This window comes from Brassica oleracea, chromosome C4, assembly GCF_000695525.1.
Source record: "Brassica oleracea var. oleracea cultivar TO1000 chromosome C4, BOL, whole genome shotgun sequence".
NCBI classification, from domain to species: Eukaryota; Viridiplantae; Streptophyta; class Magnoliopsida; order Brassicales; family Brassicaceae; genus Brassica; species Brassica oleracea.
The window spans coordinates 2,343,870-2,366,588 of record NC_027751.1 but is presented as its reverse complement, the minus strand read 5'-3'; the positions used below and the strand labels follow the sequence as shown (position 1 = coordinate 2,366,588).

General features: G+C 37.9%; 5 protein-coding genes across 5 annotated transcripts; 3 read left to right on the top strand and 2 right to left on the bottom strand.

Annotated features, from left to right (window-relative positions):
* Window positions 1-1,998: 1,998 nt before the first annotated feature.
* Window positions 1,999-5,579, top strand: LOC106339281 (sec1 family domain-containing protein MIP3). The gene is made up of 7 exons (XM_013778070.1): window positions 1,999-2,213; window positions 2,303-2,446; window positions 2,709-2,858; window positions 3,010-3,453; window positions 3,521-5,032; window positions 5,122-5,190; window positions 5,279-5,579. Exons 1-7 carry the CDS (start codon window positions 2,166-2,168, stop codon window positions 5,405-5,407), a joined length of 2,496 nt encoding a protein of 831 aa, XP_013633524.1. The 5' UTR covers window positions 1,999-2,165; the 3' UTR covers window positions 5,408-5,579.
* Window positions 5,580-7,187: 1,608 nt separating this feature from the next.
* LOC106339283 (50S ribosomal protein L1) lies at window positions 7,188-9,861 on the top strand. The gene is made up of 10 exons (XM_013778072.1): window positions 7,188-7,755; window positions 8,292-8,369; window positions 8,458-8,499; window positions 8,585-8,687; window positions 8,774-8,838; window positions 8,934-8,978; window positions 9,075-9,182; window positions 9,261-9,348; window positions 9,427-9,473; window positions 9,550-9,861. The coding sequence occupies exons 1-10, from the start codon at window positions 7,243-7,245 to the stop codon at window positions 9,625-9,627; spliced, it is 1,167 nt and encodes a 388-aa protein (XP_013633526.1). The 5' UTR covers window positions 7,188-7,242; the 3' UTR covers window positions 9,628-9,861.
* Window positions 9,862-10,341: 480 nt separating this feature from the next.
* On the top strand, window positions 10,342-12,235 carry LOC106342477. Its single transcript, XM_013781421.1, has 9 exons — window positions 10,342-10,674; window positions 10,763-10,891; window positions 10,967-11,096; window positions 11,174-11,294; window positions 11,375-11,456; window positions 11,536-11,589; window positions 11,657-11,695; window positions 11,780-11,879; window positions 11,960-12,235. The coding sequence occupies exons 1-9, from the start codon at window positions 10,435-10,437 to the stop codon at window positions 12,094-12,096; spliced, it is 1,032 nt and encodes a 343-aa protein (XP_013636875.1). The 5' UTR covers window positions 10,342-10,434; the 3' UTR covers window positions 12,097-12,235.
* Window positions 12,236-12,337: 102 nt separating this feature from the next.
* On the bottom strand, window positions 12,338-15,423 carry LOC106342475 (citrate synthase 3, peroxisomal). The gene is made up of 11 exons (XM_013781420.1): window positions 15,123-15,423; window positions 14,840-15,020; window positions 14,608-14,693; window positions 14,032-14,136; window positions 13,748-13,920; window positions 13,552-13,671; window positions 13,404-13,479; window positions 13,263-13,336; window positions 12,961-13,179; window positions 12,774-12,897; window positions 12,338-12,688 (listed from the first exon to the last, which is right to left on the bottom strand). The coding sequence occupies exons 1-11, from the start codon at window positions 15,363-15,365 to the stop codon at window positions 12,557-12,559; spliced, it is 1,533 nt and encodes a 510-aa protein (XP_013636874.1). The 5' UTR covers window positions 15,366-15,423; the 3' UTR covers window positions 12,338-12,556.
* A 4,325-nt stretch (window positions 15,424-19,748) lies between these two features.
* Window positions 19,749-21,489, bottom strand: LOC106339703 (protein TOO MANY MOUTHS). The gene has a single exon (XM_013778561.1). It carries the CDS (start codon window positions 21,324-21,326, stop codon window positions 19,962-19,964), a length of 1,365 nt encoding a protein of 454 aa, XP_013634015.1. The 5' UTR covers window positions 21,327-21,489; the 3' UTR covers window positions 19,749-19,961.
* Window positions 21,490-22,719: the final 1,230 nt, after the last annotated feature.

The window sequence follows — 22,719 nt, the reverse complement described above, 5'->3', positions numbered from 1 at the left end:
ATCTCAAAAATATTAGTTATGATCAAATACAGATTAATTAGAAAACATAGCAATTTTTTTTTATAAGATATCTAAAAATTTAGTATATTTTTTTATAAAAAGAGGCAGAAAGTTTTCAATCACACTTACTTATACGACATAATTATCATAATATAATTGAGTAAAATGAGTTTAAAAATGACATTGATTTATTTAATGGTTTTATAACCGGCATTTTATTTGTTTTTATTAAGATTTACATATGACAGTTCTATTTTTTATGACTAGCCCCAAGGATCATGTCAAGGTTATAGAAGCTCAAGGTGCTGTGGCAGAGAGTGGAAGACCAGACATTTGCTTGGTTATTGGAAAAATGATTCTTCTAACTCCTGATGACATGTTCGAGCTATTGTTGGGACAGTTTAGCCACTTTTGATCTCTTTAGAAAGACTCTCTTTCACTCTCATTGTCTCTGTTGTTTTCTTATGTATTAGAAAACACATGATGAATCTAAGCCAATGTTGAATTTGCCAAACTAGAGTGCCATCTTGTCTAGAGAAATCAAGAGAATGGGGTGTTAATTGTTGATAAGTGTATTTACTCTACAAGTTCAAGATATTTACTTCTATGGCTATCAACGTTTAAAATTGAAGTTGGAAATTAATTGTCACATAGAGGAAACAAAGTCAAGGTCTATGGAAACATAGTCAAGGTCTAAAATAACGAGGAAACTACAAATAAGGTCTAAAAAGAAACACACTCTCTCTCTCTCTCTCCTAAAAAGAGCTTCAGTTGCTACGGATGGAGTCGTAGATGCCCCACTGTGCTCCCGTCAAAGACCCAATCATCAGAATTCTTGGTAGCAGTCCTCTTGTGAAGAGTCCGGCTAATCATATCTTCTGCACCGTCTGCAAGAAAAATACTCATTTCATCAGCAAACATAATCAATAGTTTGTGTCTCAAGAAAGTGTAAGAATTTACCTCTGCGATTGTTGTTCCCTTGGCATGGTTAACGAAAGACACCATGTTGTCTGCAGGGTTGGAGATGATGGCGCAGAGAGCTCCACTGACATATCCTCCTCCGGACACCACAAACCGTGTAAATCCAAGCAAACCATCAGTCTCATAACTAAACAGTTGTCAATCTAAATTTTATCTAACCATCTTTGTTAAAGTAGGTATGTGAGAGATATAAATCTAACAAACATGATATCTTTCATATACTAAATCACAAGTCAATTAACCAATAATTTTATAACATATCATTTATCTAAAAAGTAAAATGGTAAATGCACTATTTCTCCATGAAAACTATCATATATCTATCAAACTATCACCTCATATCTCCCCCAATTATAAGTTATAAACTTATTTTTTTCCTAAATCAATGGTTCAAATCTATTTATCCCCGAATTAATAGTTCAAAACTTAATTACACATAGACGATGGTTTAATCGGTTTATTTTTAACCAAACAATTTTAAAACCAAACAAAAATTCAATTTTATTAGTTTTACCTTTTGATTTTGAAATATGATTAGGACATGAAAACTTGGTTTATCAATTCCAATTATAAAGTTGTTGACCTAGTGTGGAAGCCATTTTGGTCACAAATGGTTTGATTAAGATTCACTAATTAATATTTCTATTCTAATCCAAAATACGATGATTGAAATTTCCTGGTTGAAGCAAATTGTTGTTTCTCTGGTGATTCCGGACAATAATCTCGACTCCACTGTATCCATTTCTAGCTTAGCTGAGAGCTATGGCTATGATCGATGTCGCGATCTCTTTGTCTCAATTCGATCTGCGAAGTAAGTGTAGAATTCTCGTTTTCTTTTTGATTTGCTGAGTGATCTTTTGATCAAATCAATGTACTAAAAGTTATTAATTAATCTAATCACTTTACATATTAATCTTTTGTATTTATCAAACATAGTTGTCCCAAAAAAAAAAAAAAAAAAAAAAAAACATTTAAACGTCTCTTTTATGATCTCAATCGAATTTGAGAAAGCCCATAGAGAAAGCCCAATAAAGTAGGATCATCACAGGAATGATAAGAAGCAGCTACGATGCTCGTCGTCGGCGAAGCAAACGGATATTTCTCCGGCGACTCGCTCAACGGATCTCTTCGGTATTTTCATCTGCTGGCGATCTAAACCTATCTCCGACCTCCACTGTATCCATATGGCTCTAATCGATGTCGCCATATCCTGTCTCAATTCGATCCGCGAAGTAAGTGTTAATGATTCATGATCCGAAAGTGCCTTTGATGAGAGTAATTGGGAATTTCAAGTTTTCAACTTTTGTGTGTGTTTTGGCAGATAGAACAGGATGTGAAGGATGCAATTGTGTATATTGATGCTGGGTGCACTGAAAGTTTCCAGCTTGCAGGAGCTTTCCCTTTGTTCTTGGAGCTAGGTGCCCGTTCCGTCTGTAGCCTTGAGAACATGACTTCCCTCGACGCGGTAAGCTTGTGTAGATTCTGGTTTCACAATGATGGTTAAGGAAGAGGGGATCAAACCTTTTTTATATTTGTTGGTAATTGATTTGAGGATGTAGACAGAGAATGGGAAGATTGTTATCAAAGTCAGCTTAAACACCACTTAGATTGTCTTTCCCAAAGTTATTTTTTCTTTTTTTTCTGTTTCTTGTAATTGGTCTGTTTGATTCGATATTCTGAGCTAATGTCAAAGGATGTGACTGTTGATGTCTTTTTGCTATATATAGGTGGCTGATTGGAATTCAAAGGTTGATTGTGCAAACAGAATTGTGATTATGACTTCTCGCCTTCTCAATGATGCTCATCGATATATGCTACGGTGCCTAAGCACGCATGAAGGCGTTCAGCGCTGCTCAGTATTCACCTCTATTTCTGAGGTGCAACTCTATCCTTGATCTCAATTTTTTTTATCTGGAACAGAAGAGTTGGGTACATTTGTATTGGTACTTTTATACAACGTGTTTATTATAATCAGTCTAAGTGGAATTGAGTCACTTATCTAATTACTTCACTAATTTTATCTGGTAGGGATCTCACTCAGCCTGCCCTGATTCACCACTTGGTCCAGACGCGTATAGGGAGTACGAAACTTTACTTGTTCAGGACTACAATGAACATACCAAGAAGAGCGAAAAAATATCGAGAGACAAAGGGGTTCCTAAGTTCTCTTCCGCACTTGAATCCCTCACGATGGAGCCTATCACAAGTGACAATGTTGGTGATTCATCAGGTGATGCAGAAGGTTTGGTAGTCTCGGTGCACCACTTCCCCTTGATTATTTGTCCTTTTACTCCTAGAGCGTTTGTCTTACCTTCCCAAGGATCAGTTGCCGAAGCCTCCTTGTCCCGTCAACATGAAGATTCTCTTAGTTTTGGACTGCCTCCTATAAGCACTGGATCTATGTCTGATACTGATGATGTTCCTCCTGGTGCAACTCTTACCGCACATTTTCTCTACCAGCTAGCTCTTAAGGTAAGTTAACAACACTAGAAGATTTCTTCTGTTTATTTATCTGAAGTTTGTGACCACGTCATTGTAGATGGAGTTGAAGTTGGAGATATTTTCACTTGGTGATGTATCAAAGAACGTTGGGAAGATTATGACAGACATGTCAAGTCTTTATGATGTAGGGCGTCGAAAGAGAACTGCCGGCTTGTTACTTGTTGACCGTACACTTGATCTTATCACTCCCTGCTGCCACGGGGACTCACTTTTCGATCGAATCTTTTCATCATTGCCTCGTGGAGAGAGATTTTCTACACAAGCACAGCTTAAGCAAGGGGTTCCAAGCATCGACCGTCCTTCTCTTCATGTTCAGGTGCCTCTTGGGGAGCTGTTAAATGAAGAACCAAGCAAGATTAAAGAGTCTGGTCTTCCTGAAGGAGTTGAAGCTTTCTTACGTGGCTGGGATTCATACACTGCTGATCCACAAAATGAATCTGACAAGAAATCTATTGAGCTACTAAACGGATCGCTTGTAGCCACTGAATGTTTTAGAGGGACGCCTTACTTAGAGGCCATGATTGAAAGAAGAACGAAGGATGGAAGTGTACTGGTGAAGAAATGGCTTCAAGAAGCTCTGCGCCGCGAAAACATCTCTGTTAACGTGAGGGCTCGTCCTGGTTACGCCACGAAACCTGAGCTCCAGGCCATGGTCAAGGCGTTGTCGCAAAGCCAGTCGTCTTTGTTGAGAAACAAAGGGATTATTCAGTTAGCGGCAGCTACAGCCGCTGCGCTTGATGAATCCCAAAGCGCCAAATGGGATGCTTTCAGCAGTGCGGAGATGATGTTAAATGTAAGCGCTGGTGATACGAGCCAAGGTCTGGCTGCTCAAATCAGTGACCTGATAAACAAAAGTGCTTTGGCAGAACTTCAAGCGAAGAAGAACGAGAAACCAGATTCATCATCATCACGAGGGCTTCTCTCTTTCCGAGACGCATTGCTTCTTACAGTAGTTGGTTACATTCTTGCCGGAGAGAATTTTCCTACAGCTGGCTCAGGGGGACCGTTCTCTTGGCAAGAAGAGCATTTTCTCAAAGAAGCCATTGTCGATACTGTTCTCGAGAATCCTTCAGCAGGGAATCTCAAGTTTCTAAATGGGTTGACAGAAGAGCTTGAGAGCAGGTTGAACCGCCTAAAGTCAGAGGACGCCAAAGAGACTCCCTCTGATGATCAGTTAGACATTGATGCGCTTGATGATGATCCATGGGGAAAATGGGGAGATGAGGAAGATGAAGAAGACAATAACAATAGTAAAGCGGACGAGTCTTATGACGATATGCAGCTAAAACTTGATTTGCGTGATAGAGTAGACAGCTTCTTTAAGTTTCTCCACAAGCTGTCGAGTCTAAGAACAAGGAATGTACCATTAAGAGAAGGCTCATTGGCTTCGGAGAGCAGCTTCCCGGGAGATCCATCTGGAAACAAAGGGCTACTCTATAGGCTTATAACAAAGGTGTTGAGCAAAGAGGAGATACCAGGTTTAGAATATCATTCCTCAACTGTAGGAAGGCTTTTCAAAAGCGGGTTTGGAAGGTTTGGTCTTGGTCAGGTTAGTTCTCTCTCTATGTTATTTCTTCCATTTCCCTCATCCCATGAGAAATTAAGAATACACATTGATGTTTCTCAAAACTATTGCAGGCAAAACCAAGCCTTGCAGACCAGAGTGTAATTCTTGTCTTTGTCATTGGAGGAATCAATGGTCGAGAGGTGGGTTACTTCACCACAAAGTCACTCAATATCTCTGGTTTTAGACTTTATATTTGTAGTAACGGTCTCTGTTTTCTTCATTGTCAAGGTTATGGAAGCTCAAGAGGCTGTGGGGGAGAGCGGAAGACCAGACATTGGCTTGGTTATTGGGGGAACAACTCTCCTTACTCCCGAAGACATGTTCGAGCTATTGTTAGGACAGTTCAGCCACTTTTGATTTTTTTTTCAAAAACAAACTCACTCTCTTTCATTGTCTCTCTTGTTATTATGTATTAGAAAACACAGTGAATCTAAGTGAGTGTTTAACCTACAAAACTACCATTCCTCTCTCTTTGTAGTACTTCCTTTTTTAACTCATCCCCCATGACAATACACATTGATTGTATTTAGCAAATGTTCCCTCCGCCTTAGTCATAGTTTTTCTTGTAGTTTTGGGATCTATGAATTTGTTTTGTAGTATCTTTTTTTTTGGCAACTGTTTTGATAATTCAAATATTTGAGTTTGGTTTTTAGATATCCAATTGAATTTGGTATGAAGTTTAGATGATACTCTAACCGAAATACTGTTAGCACAATTTCACCAATGCATATTGATATTAGCAAGTAGCACACTACTAAAACACTTGCGTATATATTTCTTTAGTAGTTTAGCGTTTGCTTCATGTGATAGCTTGCCTGGTCCTACAAGGTTACAGCAAGAACTACTGTTCAGTTGTCTCTTTGGCGATAACAAAAAAAAAAAAAAAAAAAACCCACCAAGTGTGTGCCATTGACATTTCCAGCTCACGGACCATCCTTGGTTTTCCAAGCTCTTTTGCATTCAAGCTCAGGGCAGGCTGATGACCAGGGGCCAGCAGTGCACCCGCCCAGGGCCCATTGTTGGAAGGGGCCCATAATCTTTTTTTTTAATGTAGTAGTGTAATTCTATTTTTTGTAAACTATACGTATAATGTTTTAGAAAAACGAAATTAATAAATACAAAATTTATAAATCTAACTTTATGGAAACAAAATCTTATTTATGTTAATTTGATTAAACTTTTACCAAATTATAATTAATATTAAAATATTATAATCAACATTAAAAGTAGTTATCTAATGTGAGTTTTTTAGGCATGAGTGTATTTCATCAAGACGTCTTCAGTGACAATACAATTTTAATACTCTCAAAATCGTTGATTCTTCAAGGATTCTTACATTGTTGATTAGTTTATGTAAGTGATCTTTAATATTTTTTTTTACTATCCTGTTTTTTGTTTAGAGATTACTTATTTTTTTTGGTAGAGCAAAATATTTTTTTCGTTTCTAAAACGTTTGAGGATTTTTTTTTGTTTTCTTGTTTCAGGTATCCATTTCAGTTTCACTTTCAGCTTCATCAATTCATTTTTTGATTCTTAAATCCAGGGGTACTTTTCTTTTTACTTAAATTTTAGAAATTAACTTGACTTTTGAAGTATAGCCGACTAAAGATATTATATTTTGAAGGTTTTTGTATGAAAAAATGATTTCATTCTCAAGAAAAAAAAAGCTATAAAAAGAGCAAGACTGTTTTACTTTTATGGTTGTGCTTACCTTTTCAAACGAAAAGGATTTTATTTTACCCTGTAACTACAATTTCAAAATTTTAATTTCATCGGTTAAGGGTCACTTTTTTTAATTTTGCCCTAGGGCCCGTAATAGGTTTGAGCCGGCCCTGTTCAAGCTTAAGCAACATCAAATCCCAACCACCGCCATTACATTCATACGCTTTCAGACAAGACACCAACCGAGGTTTCTTTGTTTGTTCTGTCTGAAAGCTTTGAGCCGATTGCTAGGACAGTTCATAATAAGCTATGTATTGAAAACACACAGTGAATCTAACTTACAAAACTTGAGGTCCATTTTCGAAAGAAAACAAGAGACTCGGGTATTAACCGTGAACAAGCGTTTTTACATATATGGTCCCTGAGGTTTTGTAATTTCAGAGAAAAAGCATTAATTAAGATAGAAATCTCAAATCCCCTTTAAACCTCGAAGAATCACACTTCACACGAAAAACCTCAGAGTGAACACAATGGCAGCAATGAAGCTCCTTCTCTCTCAAGCTCGCCGCCAATCTCTCACCAGACCCTTCTCCTCCCCATTCCCACAAATCCACAAACTCTTCTCATCTTCTCCATCCTCAGATCCGAATCCAAACCCTCCGCCGCCGAATGAATCCCCCAAAAAGCTCGAGCCGGTGTCGTACGCCGCCAAACCCTCGGAAGATCTTTCTCGCTTGACGCGAGAAGAGATGCGATACACGAAAGACTCTCCTTCGCTCGCTCCCGTCTCCTACGCGCAGCGCGTGGCTCCTCTCCCGGAGGATCGCGTCGTGAGCGAGGAAGATCGGGAGAGGACGCCGGAGGAGGTGGAGACGGAGAGGAAGAGGATCGAATCGGAGAATCGAGCTAGGAGAAGGTTCTTGAGAGCTACAGCTGTGGAGGAGGATACCTCTTCGCTCCCTTTGCCGACGCTGCTTAAGCCGGAGCTGAAGCATGGGAAGAAACCTATTTTCGATCTCATGGAGGCCATTAGAGAGATAAAGGTCAACACTTTTTTAATTTACATCATTGGTTTTGTGTGTGTTTTGATATCAAAGTATTAAACTTTTGCTTGTCTCGTAGCTATATAATGTGGATATAGCGGTAGACGCTGTGGTTGTGTTTAGAAGTTGCTAAGCTCTCACTGCTTGTGTTTTTATCCACATGGTTCGTTTTGTGTGTGTATTATATCAAAGGCTTAAACTTTTGTGTGTTTGATGTTTCGTATTAGTTGAGTTTCGTTATTGTTATAATGTGAACATAGAAGGCTATCAAAGGAGGCTAGGAAGCTGTGTTAGACACTGTGGTTGTGTTTAGAAGTTGCTAAACTCTTCGCTTGTTTCACCTTGGGGAACTTTAAACGAGTAAAGATGATGAAAGTTTTGTTTAATGGTACTACTGTGAGAGGTGTGGATTATATGAAACTTGTAATTGGTGTTGTTGTGTTTGACTTTTAAGTAGAGTGAGTGAGGAGAGAATGATCAGGACTCTATATATTTATACCTTGGTTCGTATGCTGTTTCCATTTTTGATGGTTCAGGGCAATGCTAAGGCCAAGTTTGATGAAACTCTTGAGGCTCATGTGAGATTAGGCATCGAAAAAGGCCGATCTGAGCTTGTAATATTCTCATTCTTATCCTGTTTTTGGAATCATTTTCCCTGTTTCTCATGTTTGGACCGACTGTGATCACTGTTTTAAACTGCAGATTGTTCGTGGTACTTTGGCTCTACCACACTCTGTTAAAAAGGTACCAATAAATGTCTCCTTAATCCTTCATGTGACGTTTTTATATATAAGCCATTTAGTAAATATAAATGATCTTCCTTGTTCAGGATGTGAGAGTGGCTTTCTTTGCCGAAGGTGCTGATGCAGAGGATGCAAAGGCTGCAGGAGCTGATGTTGTCGGTGGTCTTGAGCTTATTGAGGAAATCCTGAGTAATGCATTGTACTTCATCTCCTTCCATAAATCACTTCTCACATGACATTTGATTGGTAGATGATTATTCACACTTTATTTGCAGAAAGTGGCAAGATCGACTTTGATAGATGTCTTGCAACTCCGAAAATGATGCCCCGTGTTTACAAGGTTCTTAGCATTTAAGCACTTATATTCATTTATAACATGGTGAAGGTGATATATTCTCACTCAATATGCAAATGGTTTTGTGTGGTTATTTGCAGATATCAAGGATTCTTAACAATCATGGTCTGATGCCTAACCCCAAAGTAAGTTGGTTTATTCACTCACTCAACATCTTACTCTAATGTATTAGTCACTATACTTACGTTGAACTAAATCAACACATGTTATATTTGTTGTAGCAAGGGAGTGTGACCAAGGATGTGATGAAAGCAGTGAAAGACGCAAAAGCAGGACATACCAAATTCAGAATGGATAAAACTTCCATTCTTCATGTGCCACTTGGAAAGGTTACATCTCTCCCCCCAAAAGACTTTATAAAATTCATTATCTATATATATTCATGACAAGAACGATTTCCTAACCAGATGAGCTTTCCTGAGGATGCTTTGAGGGAGAACGTTGGTGCATTCATGAACGCCCTTTTGCTGGCTAAGCCTGCCGGATTGAAAAAGAGTAATTAGTCCATACCCCAAGCTTATAAGTTTGTATGGGGAGATCTTTGTTTTGCTGATTTGAGTGTGTTTTCTGCAGCTTCAAAATATGCTGGTTATGTGAATGCATTCCACTTGTGTAGCACGGTAAGCTCGTGAATCAGTTTACAGACTCTAGTTAAGCTTTAAAACAAAGTGATATTAATGGTGTGGTTAAATGCAGATGGGAAAGGGTTATCCGGTATCGATACAATCGTTATCTAGAGCAGCAGATCACTACACCAAACTGCAGCTCAAGTGATTGAGCATAAGATAAAAGCTTTGTTGTTGCAGGCGTTTTTGTTTTTTTTTGTTTTTTCGGGGGGAAGTTTTATTACTTGTTTCCTAATGCCGAATCTTTGAAAACAGTGTTATGATTTTGTTGTTTACTAGGGGGTTAGTTTTTCCATAGCTCAATGGATTGGATCGGTTGATACAATCAAGTCAAAATTCATGTCTTAATAATGATATATGACAATGTTTAAATTGCTACTCATCACATCACTTGCATAATTGATTCATTTTGTGTTTCGTTAAAAAACATTACTTGAATCTTTGCATTTTTATGAAGCTCTTGGAAGCATCATCATAAGAGTTACTTACGGTAAAAAAATTCACCAGCTCAAGACTACAAGACTCTGTGTTCGGTTTTTATAACACACTCTTGTTCTCAGCTTTCTTTTACTTGTCTGAATCTTATCTACCTAATAGAAACCTATCTGATTTCATGTGAGAGATCTCAAGCAAAACCGATTGAAAGAAAAAAAAAAAACTTGGCGGGTAGTTGAAGCGTGAAGACACACCTCACTCCACTAGCTGACACGTGCCACCATCGGTTAAGCACGCTTTCGCCGGTCGCCGTTAGATTCATCTCAGATTCCAAACAAAAGCTTCCCATGGTTCTTATCCCGCCACGTCAGCAACGTCACCCACGTTAACTTCTTCTTCCTTCTCTTCACAAAAAAAAAAAAGGATTTTTAAAAAATATTAATTCAAAAAAATATCGACTTGGTTTATTGATCGGGAACGAATCTGATCGGTTCGGATCAGACCCTTGTGAGGTTCTTCAATGGCGCAGCTACTCTCCCCTGTTTGCACTGATCTTTTAAAGTTCCAGAACTCTGTTTTTAGCTCCAGATCAAGTACCTCGCGATTCTCGGCGAAGACTAGCGGTGCTGCTGCTTCGTCGTGGTGCTTACGAAAGAGGCGAAGCAGCGGCTCCATCGGAAGATTGAGAGTTGCAACGGAGGACGCTTCTTCTCTCTCCACCGGCGACGTCGCCGATGATTACTACGCCGTTCTCGGATTGGTAAAGTTTGTAACTTTGTATAACATCCATCCAAAAAAGGTTCTGACTTTATTATATCTCTCTCTCTCTCTCCTGTTTTCAACAACAGCTTCCAGATGCGACGCCAGAGGAGATCAAGAAAGCTTATTATAACTGTATGAAGTCTTGTCATCCTGACTTGAGTGGGAATGACCCTGAAACCACAAACTTCTGCATGTTCATTAACGATGTCTACGAGGTAAAAGCTTTGACTTTTCAATAACTTTTTTTGGTAAGTCTCAGTGGTGTTTAAGGTGTTTGTTTGTGTTTGCAGATTCTTAGTGACCCTGTGCAGAGAATGGTTTACGATGAGATCCATGGGTACGCAGTGACTGCTACCAATCCTTTTCTCGATGACTCTAGCCCGAAAGATCATGTCTTTGTTGATGAGTTTGCTTGTATAGGTAAGTTTCTTTAAGATTCAGTTTCATTTGAGGGAGGCCAAGGCTGATGATGATAATGTGTTTATTGTTTTTAATAGGATGCAAGAACTGTGCCAATGTGGCTCCGGATATATTTAAGATTGAGGAGGATTTTGGTAGAGCAAGGGCTTGTAACCAGCGCGGTAACCCTGATTTGCTTCAGCAAGCAGTTGAAACATGGTTAGCCTCTTGTGTTCTGTTACATGCTGCAAGTGATTGTGGAGAAACTGATTAGGAGTTGCCTTCTTTTTGTGTTTCAGCCCGGTTGATTGTATCTACCAGACTTCTGCGGCGCAGTTGTCATTGCTCGAAGATGAGATGCGTAGGGTTGAAAGAGTTAATGTAAGACTGAGCATTTTCTCTTTTAACTCTCTCATTGTTAGGCATTTCTATATTGGTTGTTGTCATTTGATGGGTTCAGGTTGCTCTGATGCTTTCTGGAATGGGGTCAGGAGCTGTTGATGTTTTCAGAATGGTAAGAACCTCGGTAGTAGTTCTTCATCTTTCATATAACTGATGATCAATCTTTGGATTCATTGCAGGCGAGATCTCGATGGGAAAAGAGGCAAGCAAAAGTCTTGGTATGAACTATCATCACATGCACATTCTAAATCTCTTCTCTTAGATGACATAAGAGCACTTTGTACTTTTCTTATGTTTTTCAGAATCAAGCTAGAAGTAGAATGATGAAGCGGAAAAGCACAGACGAAGAACCTTCCTATTGGGATAACCTCTGGGGGGAAGATAATCAATACCAGAAAAGCGGTAAGCATTAATAGTAAACTCCTCTCTTCCACTTTGTCCAATGATCATATAATAACACATTGACTCTATGTCTGTGACAGAGGAAGAAGTACAAGAACGGGCACAGCGAGCCGCCGCAGCAGCCAGGAGATGGAGGGAATACTCACGAAGAGGCGTGGATAAGAGGCCCACCTTCAAACTCCCTGACTCCTCCTCCTCCTCCAGAGGAGACAACTGAAACCACCACCTTCAGACATGATAGTAAAGTATATATGTAATAACTTCACCGTTCTAGAAGACTTGTATAGCTTTCTTCCCACATCGATTTGTGGAAGATGAAAAACAAGTGTATAAAACATTTTCACTTTTATATGTTATACTCTTATGTATATAAAGTCTCCAACGCCTAGATAAAATAGTGGACACCTAAAATATTTTCAGTAATTTTAGTAACCAGATAGTGTTGCAAACTTAAGAGATGATTTCAGATAATAATATCCATAAACACCAACAACCAGTGATCTGATATATTTGTTTATTGAATGTTCTAAAGAGCTCTGCCTTAACCATCAGTTAAAGACAATTATTCTGTGGAACACAAAAAGAAAATTCTTAATTCTTTGCATTTGGGTAGAGAACCCAATCTCTTATTCTTTGTGGTGCAGTGTGCTGTAACTGTAAGGTATATGATAATGGACCTAAGCTGAAGATCCAGCCAAACGTCTTCTTGATGCATTAGAAGTCGAGACTTGACTCAACTTGTCTGACTCCTTTGGCTCATCCCTCTCTCTAACTGGTGTGTAATGCCTAAGCCACACTCCCGTGTACACCTAACCATTCAAAAAAATCCTAAATGAGACAATCCAAGTTTCAAAACATCTTATCTCTGCATGTGAGCTACTAACTATATATTACCTGTTGTGGCCTCATGATCTTGGTGTCAGGATCATCCAACGACTCTTTCCAATGAGACAAGTATCCAGCCATGCGAGGAATAGCAAACAAGACAGTGAAGAACTCTGGTGGAAACCCCATTGCCCTATATTCAACAGGTCCAGAGTTAGATGTTGAGTGAAAATGAACATGAAACCAAACTTTTTACCTGTAGATTAAACCAGAGTAGAAATCAACATTTGGATAAAGCTTCCTCTTAACAAAGTAATCATCAGAAAGAGCTGCCTTCTCCAGAGCAACGGCTACTTCAATTAGAGGATCTCTTCCAACTATGGAGAACACTTCATCCGCTAGCTTTTTGATGACTTTAGCTCTTGGGTCATAGTTTTTGTACACACGGTGCCCAAAACCAGACATCTTCCTCTTCCTAAGACAGTCAAAAGAGATGAAAAACATTGATGGAAAGTCTCCTTAATTAGCATATAGTTTCAAGCATTTGAGTAGTTTTACCTGTTTTTCACACCCTCAATGAACTCTGGAATGTTATCAACACTCCCAATCTCTGACAACATCTTAAGCACAGCCTAATGGAACCAAAGCCATGAGCATACAAATACATCAGAAGAATGTACGTATGAATAGATAGCACACCTCGTTTGCACCACCATGAAGTGGACCGTAAAGCGCACCCACAGCTCCAGCAACAGCAGTGTACACATCAACACCACTACATGAACACACTTATTAGTCTCTCCATCAAAGTGACCAAGACTCAAAAATCAAAGAGGTGTGAGTCTACCTAGAGGCAAGATGCCTAGCAGCAGCGGTGGAGCAGTTCATTTCATGCTCCGCGTGCAGTATGAAGAGGATGTCCAGCACCCGAGCAAGCCGAGGGTTAGGTTTGTAGGATCGGTTTCCCCTGTGAGAAGATACAAGTTCATGTCAAGTCTCCATTGCATGTGATATAATGAGATGATGGTGAGGGACATGCATACATGGAATCGAGCATATAGAGGAAGTTCTCAGCATAAGAAAGGCTTCCTGAAGGGAGAACGGGAGGCCTCCCTGCCATCCTCAAGTAAGCAGCTGCTGCAATAGTTGGTGCCTTTCCAATAATGCGAATAATTTGTTTATCTCTAACTTGCTTTGAGTCGTAAATATCCTGTCCCTGCACCCAATAGATTAATTCTAGTTAAAATGTTTATAAGTAAAAAATCTAATAGTGAGCTTAGAAAGGCCTGACATGATTATTAGTGGAAGAGTGTAATCTTTAACTTACCCTGAGAGCAGGATTAGCATCAGGGTGGAAGATGGAAAGAGCACTCATTGCACTCACAAGAACTCCCATGGGGTGTGCATCATGAGGCATGGACTGTATTATATCCTGCACGGAAGTTATCAAGAAGCTCCAGTTAAGGTATGAGAAACATCTTGCGTAATTACTTGGATGGACCAGGATCATCACAGAAAGTACTATTCTAAAGTCTAGTTTTGGTATATGTTAATTCTGGAAATGTTTTAAATCATAAGCGCTAGGAAGATATACTCATAATCAAAATGGACATCTAGGGGTACAGTGCCTAGTATGCCTTTTAAGATTAGGAATGATACATTTATTGGGATAAAGATGTTTTGCTAAAGGAAAAAGTAAATCGAGTTTTGAGGCTAGTATAAATACGAGTCTAAGATATTGTATATTTGTTCATTCACATAATCAATATACAAACTCTACCTACATGGTATTTGTCTCAATTCGTTTTGCTATCTTAAGTTTCTTTGCTAACTTAAATTCGCATTTGTTCACAATAGTATCAAAATGGAAAGTTCACATGGAACAAAGGAGTAAGGGACTCACTAGAACTCCTTGTGGCACAGCTGAATGCTGAGAAACAGCAAACTCCCAATCAGATAGCTGACTTTCAGAGGGTAGATTCCCATACACTGCCCAAGGACAAAAAAAATTCATCAATACAGTTTGATCCTAGCAACCAAAAATACAAGTATTTATACATCCAAAACTTTCAGACAATAAGTTATACTAGCTAGTTCAACAACATCAAGAAGCTGCAACATGATCCAATACTTACTCAGAAGATATGCAACCTCAAGAAAAGTACTGTTCTCAGCCATTTCCTCTATTGGATACCCACGATAACGTAGGATCCCTTCATCTCCGTCGATGTAAGAGATCGAGGACCGAACAGGAGCCGTGTTCAAGTAACCAGGATCGTACAGTTTAATCCCTTTGTCCTCCTTCCCCATCGAAATCTACAAAACCAGTTCAGATCTCAGTTAAACTAACAATCAGTTACTTGTCCGTTACGCATAAGCTCTCATCAAACCTAACAATAACAAGACTCTACTACATACCTTCTTGAGATCAACGGCTTTAACGGTACCATCATCTGAGACTGGAACCTGATACTTCTTCCCTGTGCGCTCGTCGACGACCGTCAAGGCTCCCTTCAAGGATCCAAGCGGTGGAGGATTGATATCCGCCGACGTGGTCCACCGCTCGATGGCTGGAGATCCTGATTCCAAGGAATTAGCTGATGACAGATGCGCTGAGAGAACGGCTAACCGAGCTCTAACTCTCTCTGATATCTCCTCCATCTTTCAACACAAGAAAAGATTATTACACAACAAAGAAATGTTGTTGAAGAAGAAGAAGGAAAGGGAGGCTTAAGCAAGCTATATAACACGTGTTTCTTTCGCATGCGGACAAGAGTATTGACTGGGACCTACATATCCAGTTTTGCGACCTATCTCTTTAAGTTAACCTACTCTAGGTGATTGAAGAGTAAATATACGCACTTCTAAAGATACGACACGTGTTACTTAGCTCCATGCTCGTTGCTTTCAACGCTTGGAAAAGCAAGTAGAAGTCCTCGATTTGCTAAATTTGATCCTTTGAATTAAAAAAGAAAACAAAACACAATAATTGGCAAAGTTGATGGGCCAAATTTTTAATGTGGGCTTATGGATGAGTAAATGGGCCACTTGATAGCACGTTCACTCATTTTTTGTTACAATTGCAAGTTTGGAACCAAACCAACATTGATGTTATGTATTTAGAAACAAAAAAATAACTAAAAGGTTTTGGGTTCTAAGTAAATCTTCTTGGATAGAAACTCATATCATTTAATTTTCACTTGAAAACATAATTTTGAATAAGATTTGAATTTTATCATGTTAGATAATCCAGAAGTTTTTTTTGGGTCTTTTGACATGGATGAGCTTTAGGTTCTGTTTATGTTTCTATCATTATTATGCTTGTTTTTTGGTTTTGGTTATGTACGACATTCGGTTTCCATAATGCAATACAGTTTCAGAGTTAAAAAAAAGAAGAAGATAATCCAGAAGTTTTTTTTTGAACTTTAATTGAAGAAGCGAGAAAGTTTTAACCATTAAATCAATATATTGTGGGTCATGTTATGTATTATGATGGCATAAATGATGTCTCATTATCCAATAAAGCATATACTGACAAGAGATTAGTCGCTAAAATCTAACGCAAAATTGCATATAGTAAAGCCATAAAATAGTCAGTCATGAATGAGTAAACTAATTATAGTTAAATGACTCGAACTACAATCTAGACCTACATGACTCGAACTACAATTATAGACCTACATGGTGAGCTATGATATACTGTGACTGCGTACCAACATATGTATAGTTATCAAATACATGAGAATTGATTCTCTAATGTTTATTTATTAATTTGTATGGAGAGTGATAGGTCTCTAATAAATGAAATGTTAAAAGCGACATGTCGTATATAGTTTCACTTGTACCTAAAATTGGAATTCTGAGTTCCCCCACGTGAGGCTCTGAATATATGAGAGTGATAGCTATTTCTTACAATTCATACGTCTTATACTGAGTTATACTAAACGAATGATCTCCTTTTGTCTTGCTAACCCATTATAAATCAAAACTCATGAATTATTATTTCTAATTAAAAGATAAGTTGCACTGGTGATTAACTATGTATTTTTCATGCATGAATTTAAGCCTGTTACACGTCTAGGAAATTACTAAAATCAATTTATTTTACAATAACACATTTTACATCAAGCAAGGCTATATAGTAATTGTTAAAATTAACAGCAAGAAAGTACGTGAAAAATAGATATTACATAGTATTGTATAAAAAGGTTTTTCATATTAATGGAATTTCACCCCCAAAAAAACCGATGAAAAGAGAAATGTGTGAAAGCGGCAAAGGAAAGGCTTTTTTTGCAGGAAGAAAGCATGCGAAAGAATAGTTGGATTTAGACAGATGACTGACGAAATATTATTATTTTCTAGTTTCTCCTATTTTTGGTGTTTTCAGTGATTATCATTAAAATACAGAATCATTAAATATATATACTTAACCTCTCATTAGTCACAATCACATCCACAATATAAGAAGATGATTATATACTAAAATTTGTTTACTCAATCATTTGAGGGTGTCATCACGTCAAGAGTACGTAGTATGACAGCATGACGCAAACTTTGCATGTAAGTTTGATTCTTGAAAAATCAACACAATAACAACGCAATAAGCTGAGGTATCTCTCCGTCAGTTGACACCTCAGCTTTTTTTTAGAAGTATGTGGAGGTGACATGCCAATAAATGAAAAAAATGTAGCACCAAAAAAAACATTTCGTTTTTCTATGTCATCGTGTGATACTTTACGTTTTCTTTTTCTTTGATTTGCCCATGATGAATTGGAAAATAAACTAGAGACTTAGAGAGAGAGAAAGATCAGTTCGTCGTTGAAGAGCGATGCCGAAGATGAAGCATCTTTTGGAAACTCCACATCGGAGGAAGTAGTGGTGTTGGCTGCGGATTCAAAGACCATCACAGGTTAGACGAGTCACCTAAACCAATGATCGATCCCGCATCTATTCAGTAGCTCTAACTCCAGCCCATTTTTTACTTTATATGTCTCTTCGTTAGGTTTCGGCAACGTGTAGAACGTGATCTGGCGGCGGTTGTGGATGGTGTTTATTTCAATTTGATTAAGGAAAAAATATCAAGCCCATTTAGCTTTGGCAATCAGCTTGTCTGATCCTGATCTGACAGAGAATGCATATGCAGCTCAGCTTGATGCTGCTAAGCGGATTAGCCTTAAGGTTAAGGCTCCGGTCACCGACACATACTTGAACCAGAAAGTGAAAGATGGTTTTTACGATGTGTATGTGATTACATCTAACTCCTTTCACAAGGGAAGATACAATGTGTATGGTTTTTGCTGTGTATGGGATCTTCAAGCGATCTCTGTTTCAGAAAATGTAGATTACAAGGTGATTTTGGATTTTTGGTGAACCGGTTAATTGATCCTGAACTGAAAGAGCTGGAGAGTAGAACATTCATTTTGTCTTTGGAGTGTCCAGACTTTGTTCGTGGTCAGGTGTAAGTGATTTGACTCAGAAAACTCCATATATAGTTGTAGAGTATATGGGTGGCCCAGTTGAGAATGCGGATGAAGCATTGAGAAGGTGGATGCATCGAAGCTATGAATTAAGGAACAACTTTACAACAGTTCTAAATTATTTCAAGTTTGTCTATTATATGTAAAATAGTTGTATATATATCAAGTTACAAAAGTAAATATTTAGATATTAAATTTTAATTATTTACATTATATCAGTTTGCATATTTTCCATATTACAAGTTACAAAGAAATATGGAAGATATAATGAAATGTGAAAACTGATATAATGTAAATAATCAAAGTTTCCACGACCAAAATATGGAAGATAAGAGGTTGCGGAAATAGAGTAAGAGGGAGTATGGCATTGACAAGTGATAACAAAATAATTTTTGTGAGAGGTACACGAGCTTTTTTTATAGTAAATATAGAAATATTACACAATATATATGGGATCAAATTTATAAATCAAAGTGATATATTCGAACTACAAAACTTCAAAAAGAAGTATACACACAAGTTAATAGTGATATTCTTTTATTTTGAAAGGTTTAGGTTTATATCCAAATTAGCCTAAATATGAGAGTTGATCCCAAATATAAAATATAAACATGTTCTTGATATTATGAAAGCACATATTTACTTTTTGTTTAAGTTTAAGTTTTGTCCATTTAAAATATTTATGTTCAAAAAATTTATACTAAATTAAATATATTATTCTTTTGATTAAATTATTAATTTATATCAGATACTAAAACAACAGTTAGAAACAAAATATATGAAGACTCCCGCGGCGTAGCACGACTTATTAACTAGTTGAGCTCAATAACACCAAAAAACATAATTTACTACTCTTTCCGTTATTTTTAAATGGAAGTTTTGGTCTTTTCACACATATTAAAAAAATATATTATTCATGCATTGTTTTTAAAAATTATCAAATTTTAATGTTTTTTAACCAATAGTTTTAAATTTTATTGAAATTTGCAATTTTTGTATAGGACAATATGAAACATAAATTTTTTTTTTTAAAACTTATATCTTAGTGAAACGGGAGGGAGTATCTAACTAAATTTTCATCTTCTCTCCTCCTTTCTCTTCTACTCTCTCTCTAAAAATCGAATTTTTCTCTTTTTTTTTTTGTTATTCTGCAAATAAGCCCTTGATTCTTTGATAATTATGCAAAAATTCTCATATACACACATTTATTTGATAAAACCAAAACATGTGTATAACACACTTATCACACATATCAGGATGTAATTAGCTTTTATTCACCTGAAATTTTACATATATTTCCATAAATCAATACTAGTACTATTTTGCGACTCTTCAATATTTTTGTATGGTCAGACTGAAATTCAGGTTGTGTCGTTTCGTTTATATCAGTGCACTGCACCACTCTTCCTCCGAACAGCTCTCCCTTTTTTTTTTTTGTTCATTACACTCTATCTATTAAATATTTATATATTATCTAAAACAAATTTCTTGAAATTTTTAAATTATTATCCAATAGTAGAAAACAAAAAACGTCGTTTCATCTGTTATTTTCCTTTTCTATACACACACATTTATATACACACGGCTATGAACTTGTTCAGGACCCATATACACACCTAACCCCATAATGACTTGAAAATTTTATTAATAATCTGAAAATATTTAAACTAAAAACAACATAAACTACATTGAAACCATCGTCTACTTTGGGAACAAACACAAATCTCCTCTCTTTTTCAGGGACCTAATATTTAAATTGTCTTTATTCTGTTTTTTTTTATTACCGATGATGACGTAATCCCAGAAACAGAACCACCTGAAACAGAGCATTAGCCAACAAGCAAGATCCGTAACAACACCGAGAAGTAGACGCTTGAGATTTCTTCGACGACGGATGAATAGTAACATTCCTCCCGCAGAGATCAACTCCTGTCTTAACGACACTAAACTCATCCTCCGGATTCAGACACAACCCTCTGTTCCCGCTCAAATCCAAATTCTTACCCAACCGTCTCAAAAAACTCGAATCAAACGGAACCACGCCGATCAGCGAGTTCCTGCTCAGATTCAGATGGAAAACGTGAGGCAAAGCACCAAACCCTGGTGGGATCTCTCCCGTTAACTTATTATCAGCGAGAGACAGCGAGCTGAGATTCATCAGCCTCGTGTAACTCTCCGGGATCGCGCCGGAGTAACCACAGTTCTCGAGCTGGATCTCTTGAAGCTTGGGGAGGAGCCCCAGCTCGACGGGTAAGGGCACGTGCATTGGATTGTTATCCATTATGAAGTACTGTAAGCTCTCGAGCTTCGAGATTCCTTTCGGGAAAGCTCCTCTGAGTCTGTTGTTGCTCAACGCTATAAACGATAAAGACCGAAGCTTTTCGACTCCTTGCGGGATGGCTCCGGAGAGAGCGTTCGAGCTCAAGTCGAGTTTTTGAAGCGTGCCCAGTTGGGAGATCGTCGGAGGGATGAGGCCCGTTAGCGAGTTGTAGCTTAGGTCTAACCCCACGAGGCTGTTGAGGTTTCCCAGTGTTAGAGGGATTGCGCCTGTGAGCTTGTTGTAGCTGAGATCGAGGTGGAGGAGACTCTTCAGGGAGAAGAGAACGGGAGGGATGGCTCCGGTTAGTTTGTTCTGTGAGAGGGTGAGGATTTGTAAGGATGTGAGGGATGAGATGAGAGGAGGGATTTGTCCCGAGAGGGAAGGGTTTGATCTGAGGCTGAGCTGTTGGAGAGAGGAGTTAGGGAGGAGCTTGATGGGGAAGATGATTGTGGTTGGGGAGTGAGTGAAGCAGTTGAAGAAGAAGACTGATTGTAGAAAAGGGAGGGTGAAGATCAAGTGAGGGAACGAAGCTGAGGATTTACAAGACGGGTTAGGAGCTGAGCCGAAATCGAGTCTTGAGACGTGAGGTAACCGGTCTGGACCGGTTTTGCATTCGATCCCTGGCCAGGACGAGCCAGGTGCGCAAGGGTTTGGGTGAGACTGACGCCATTGTTGATCTGATGACATTGAGTCCATGATTGTGAAGAGAGTCTCTGACTCAGAAGGAGGCATTGAGACTGTGTTGGCTTCGCAGAGGAAGATAGGTGTTATCAGGAGATGGAAGAGGAGTGAGGAAGGAGAGGGTAAAGCTCTTTTAGTCTTCATTGTGTAATAGAGACAGAGAGAGAGAGTTTTTGGTGATATTATTATACTGAGAATTCTTTAGTATTTTTTAATGATGTTAATTAGAATCTTTTAAGTGTGTGTTTGAGTGAAGGGTTTAAGGATTATGGGACAAGACAAGACAGAGACACGTGAACAAATCAAAATCTAAACAAGGTATGATAAAAAAAGTGAAGAGTTGAAGAAGAAAGCTAGTAAAGAATACAAAATAGGTTTCGAGTGTGTGTGAGAGATGCAATTATAAATGGAAGTGACTGAAAGTGACACGTGTGGGGTCGTGAGAGACAAAGAGGTAGGGACTCTCAGGAACATGAGATTGGTAAGAGAAGGGTAGACACAAATTAGAAAAAGAGTACTTGATGGGTTTTGTAAGGCCATACACACATGTTTCTTCTTTATTCAAGCACTTTTTGTTTGAACCGATTTTGAGGTACTTATCTTTGTTGGTGTTATTCTCGTGAATACATTAGCTCCTTGACTCTCTCAGGTTATGTGGAGTGAGTCTCTCTCTTTCTAACCATGTGATAATTATAAATGGTCTTACAAACAAACAGAAACTGACACTGTATTAACAACACACTCTAATTCATTAAAGGATATGTTAAAAATCACAAATTGAAAACAAAATGAGGCTTAAGAAAATATGTAAAAAACATTGACCATGAAACACAATGTCCGTTCCAACTAACCGGATACAAGCATCAATTTTGAAGAAAACAATACATGGTAAGAATTTGATGCAAGAGGTCAAAAGACAGCACACCAGATGACAATCACAATGTGTAGTTAATCCAGGCTGTCTCGACTGTATCTCACAATAGTTCTTGACTGTTCACTCAATAGTTCTTGAATTTTATCTATCAAGTACTTCAATTCATTTTCCTCTTTAGATATCTTGTTTAATCAAAAAGCTAATAAGGAAAGGCTCTTCAAAAGTAGTGGGCACAGTATGTCTCCCTATTCCATCATCCATTGTTTGAATTGTAGCCCAAACAAATCATATATTGTTAAGAAATAACTTATAATTTATAGTATCGAGAAATTTAAATAAGAGTAGAATTTGATACCCGTAGGAAGCAAATAACACTAGTATAAGGGAGAGAGTTTATTATAAGGAAGAAGAAGAATATGTAATGGTTCTTTGATTATAAACTCTTGTTCTTGTTTATGGTGTACAAAAGAGTGAGATGAGTGATGGTATTTATAGTGAACAACAATACATAAAATAACAAAGATGGTGTTTAATTTGGTAAATGAGTGGGTGATCATAGTGTTTGATGAGTAGATGATCATAGTGCTTGAGGAGTGGATGATCATAGTGCTTGAGTTTGGTAAAGAAGTGGATGATCATTTCAATGCTTAATTTATAACAGTT

What these genes read in the sequence shown, in the direction of transcription:
- LOC106339283 (XM_013778072.1), top strand. Translation starts at nt 7,243, where the DNA reads ATGGCAGCAATGAAGCTCCTTCTCTCTCAAGCTCGCCGCCAATCTCTC. An exon ending in TTCATGTGCCACTTGGAAAG is followed by an intron (nt 9,183 to 9,260) that starts GTTACATCTCTC and finishes TTTCCTAACCAG; the next exon opens with ATGAGCTTTCCTGAGGATGC. An exon ending in CATTCCACTTGTGTAGCACG is followed by an intron (nt 9,474 to 9,549) that starts GTAAGCTCGTGA and finishes GGTTAAATGCAG; the next exon opens with ATGGGAAAGGGTTATCCGGT.
- LOC106342477 (XM_013781421.1), top strand. Translation starts at nt 10,435, where the DNA reads ATGGCGCAGCTACTCTCCCCTGTTTGCACTGATCTTTTAAAGTTCCAG. An exon ending in TCATTAACGATGTCTACGAG is followed by an intron (nt 10,892 to 10,966) that starts GTAAAAGCTTTG and finishes TTGTGTTTGCAG; the next exon opens with ATTCTTAGTGACCCTGTGCA. An exon ending in CAGCAAGCAGTTGAAACATG is followed by an intron (nt 11,295 to 11,374) that starts GTTAGCCTCTTG and finishes TTTGTGTTTCAG; the next exon opens with CCCGGTTGATTGTATCTACC.
- LOC106342475 (XM_013781420.1), bottom strand. Translation starts at nt 15,365, where the DNA reads ATGGAGGAGATATCAGAGAGAGTTAGAGCTCGGTTAGCCGTTCTCTCA. An exon ending in ATGCTAATCCTGCTCTCAGG is followed by an intron (nt 13,921 to 14,031) that starts GTAAGTTAAAGA and finishes TATTGGGTGCAG; the next exon opens with GGACAGGATATTTACGACTC. An exon ending in GCTAGGCATCTTGCCTCTAG is followed by an intron (nt 13,480 to 13,551) that starts GTAGACTCACAC and finishes GTGTTCATGTAG; the next exon opens with TGGTGTTGATGTGTACACTG.
- LOC106339703 (XM_013778561.1), bottom strand. Translation starts at nt 21,326, where the DNA reads ATGAAGACTAAAAGAGCTTTACCCTCTCCTTCCTCACTCCTCTTCCAT.
- LOC106339281 (XM_013778070.1), top strand. Translation starts at nt 2,166, where the DNA reads ATGGCTCTAATCGATGTCGCCATATCCTGTCTCAATTCGATCCGCGAA. An exon ending in ACATGACTTCCCTCGACGCG is followed by an intron (nt 2,447 to 2,708) that starts GTAAGCTTGTGT and finishes TGCTATATATAG; the next exon opens with GTGGCTGATTGGAATTCAAA. An exon ending in GAGGAATCAATGGTCGAGAG is followed by an intron (nt 5,191 to 5,278) that starts GTGGGTTACTTC and finishes TTCATTGTCAAG; the next exon opens with GTTATGGAAGCTCAAGAGGC.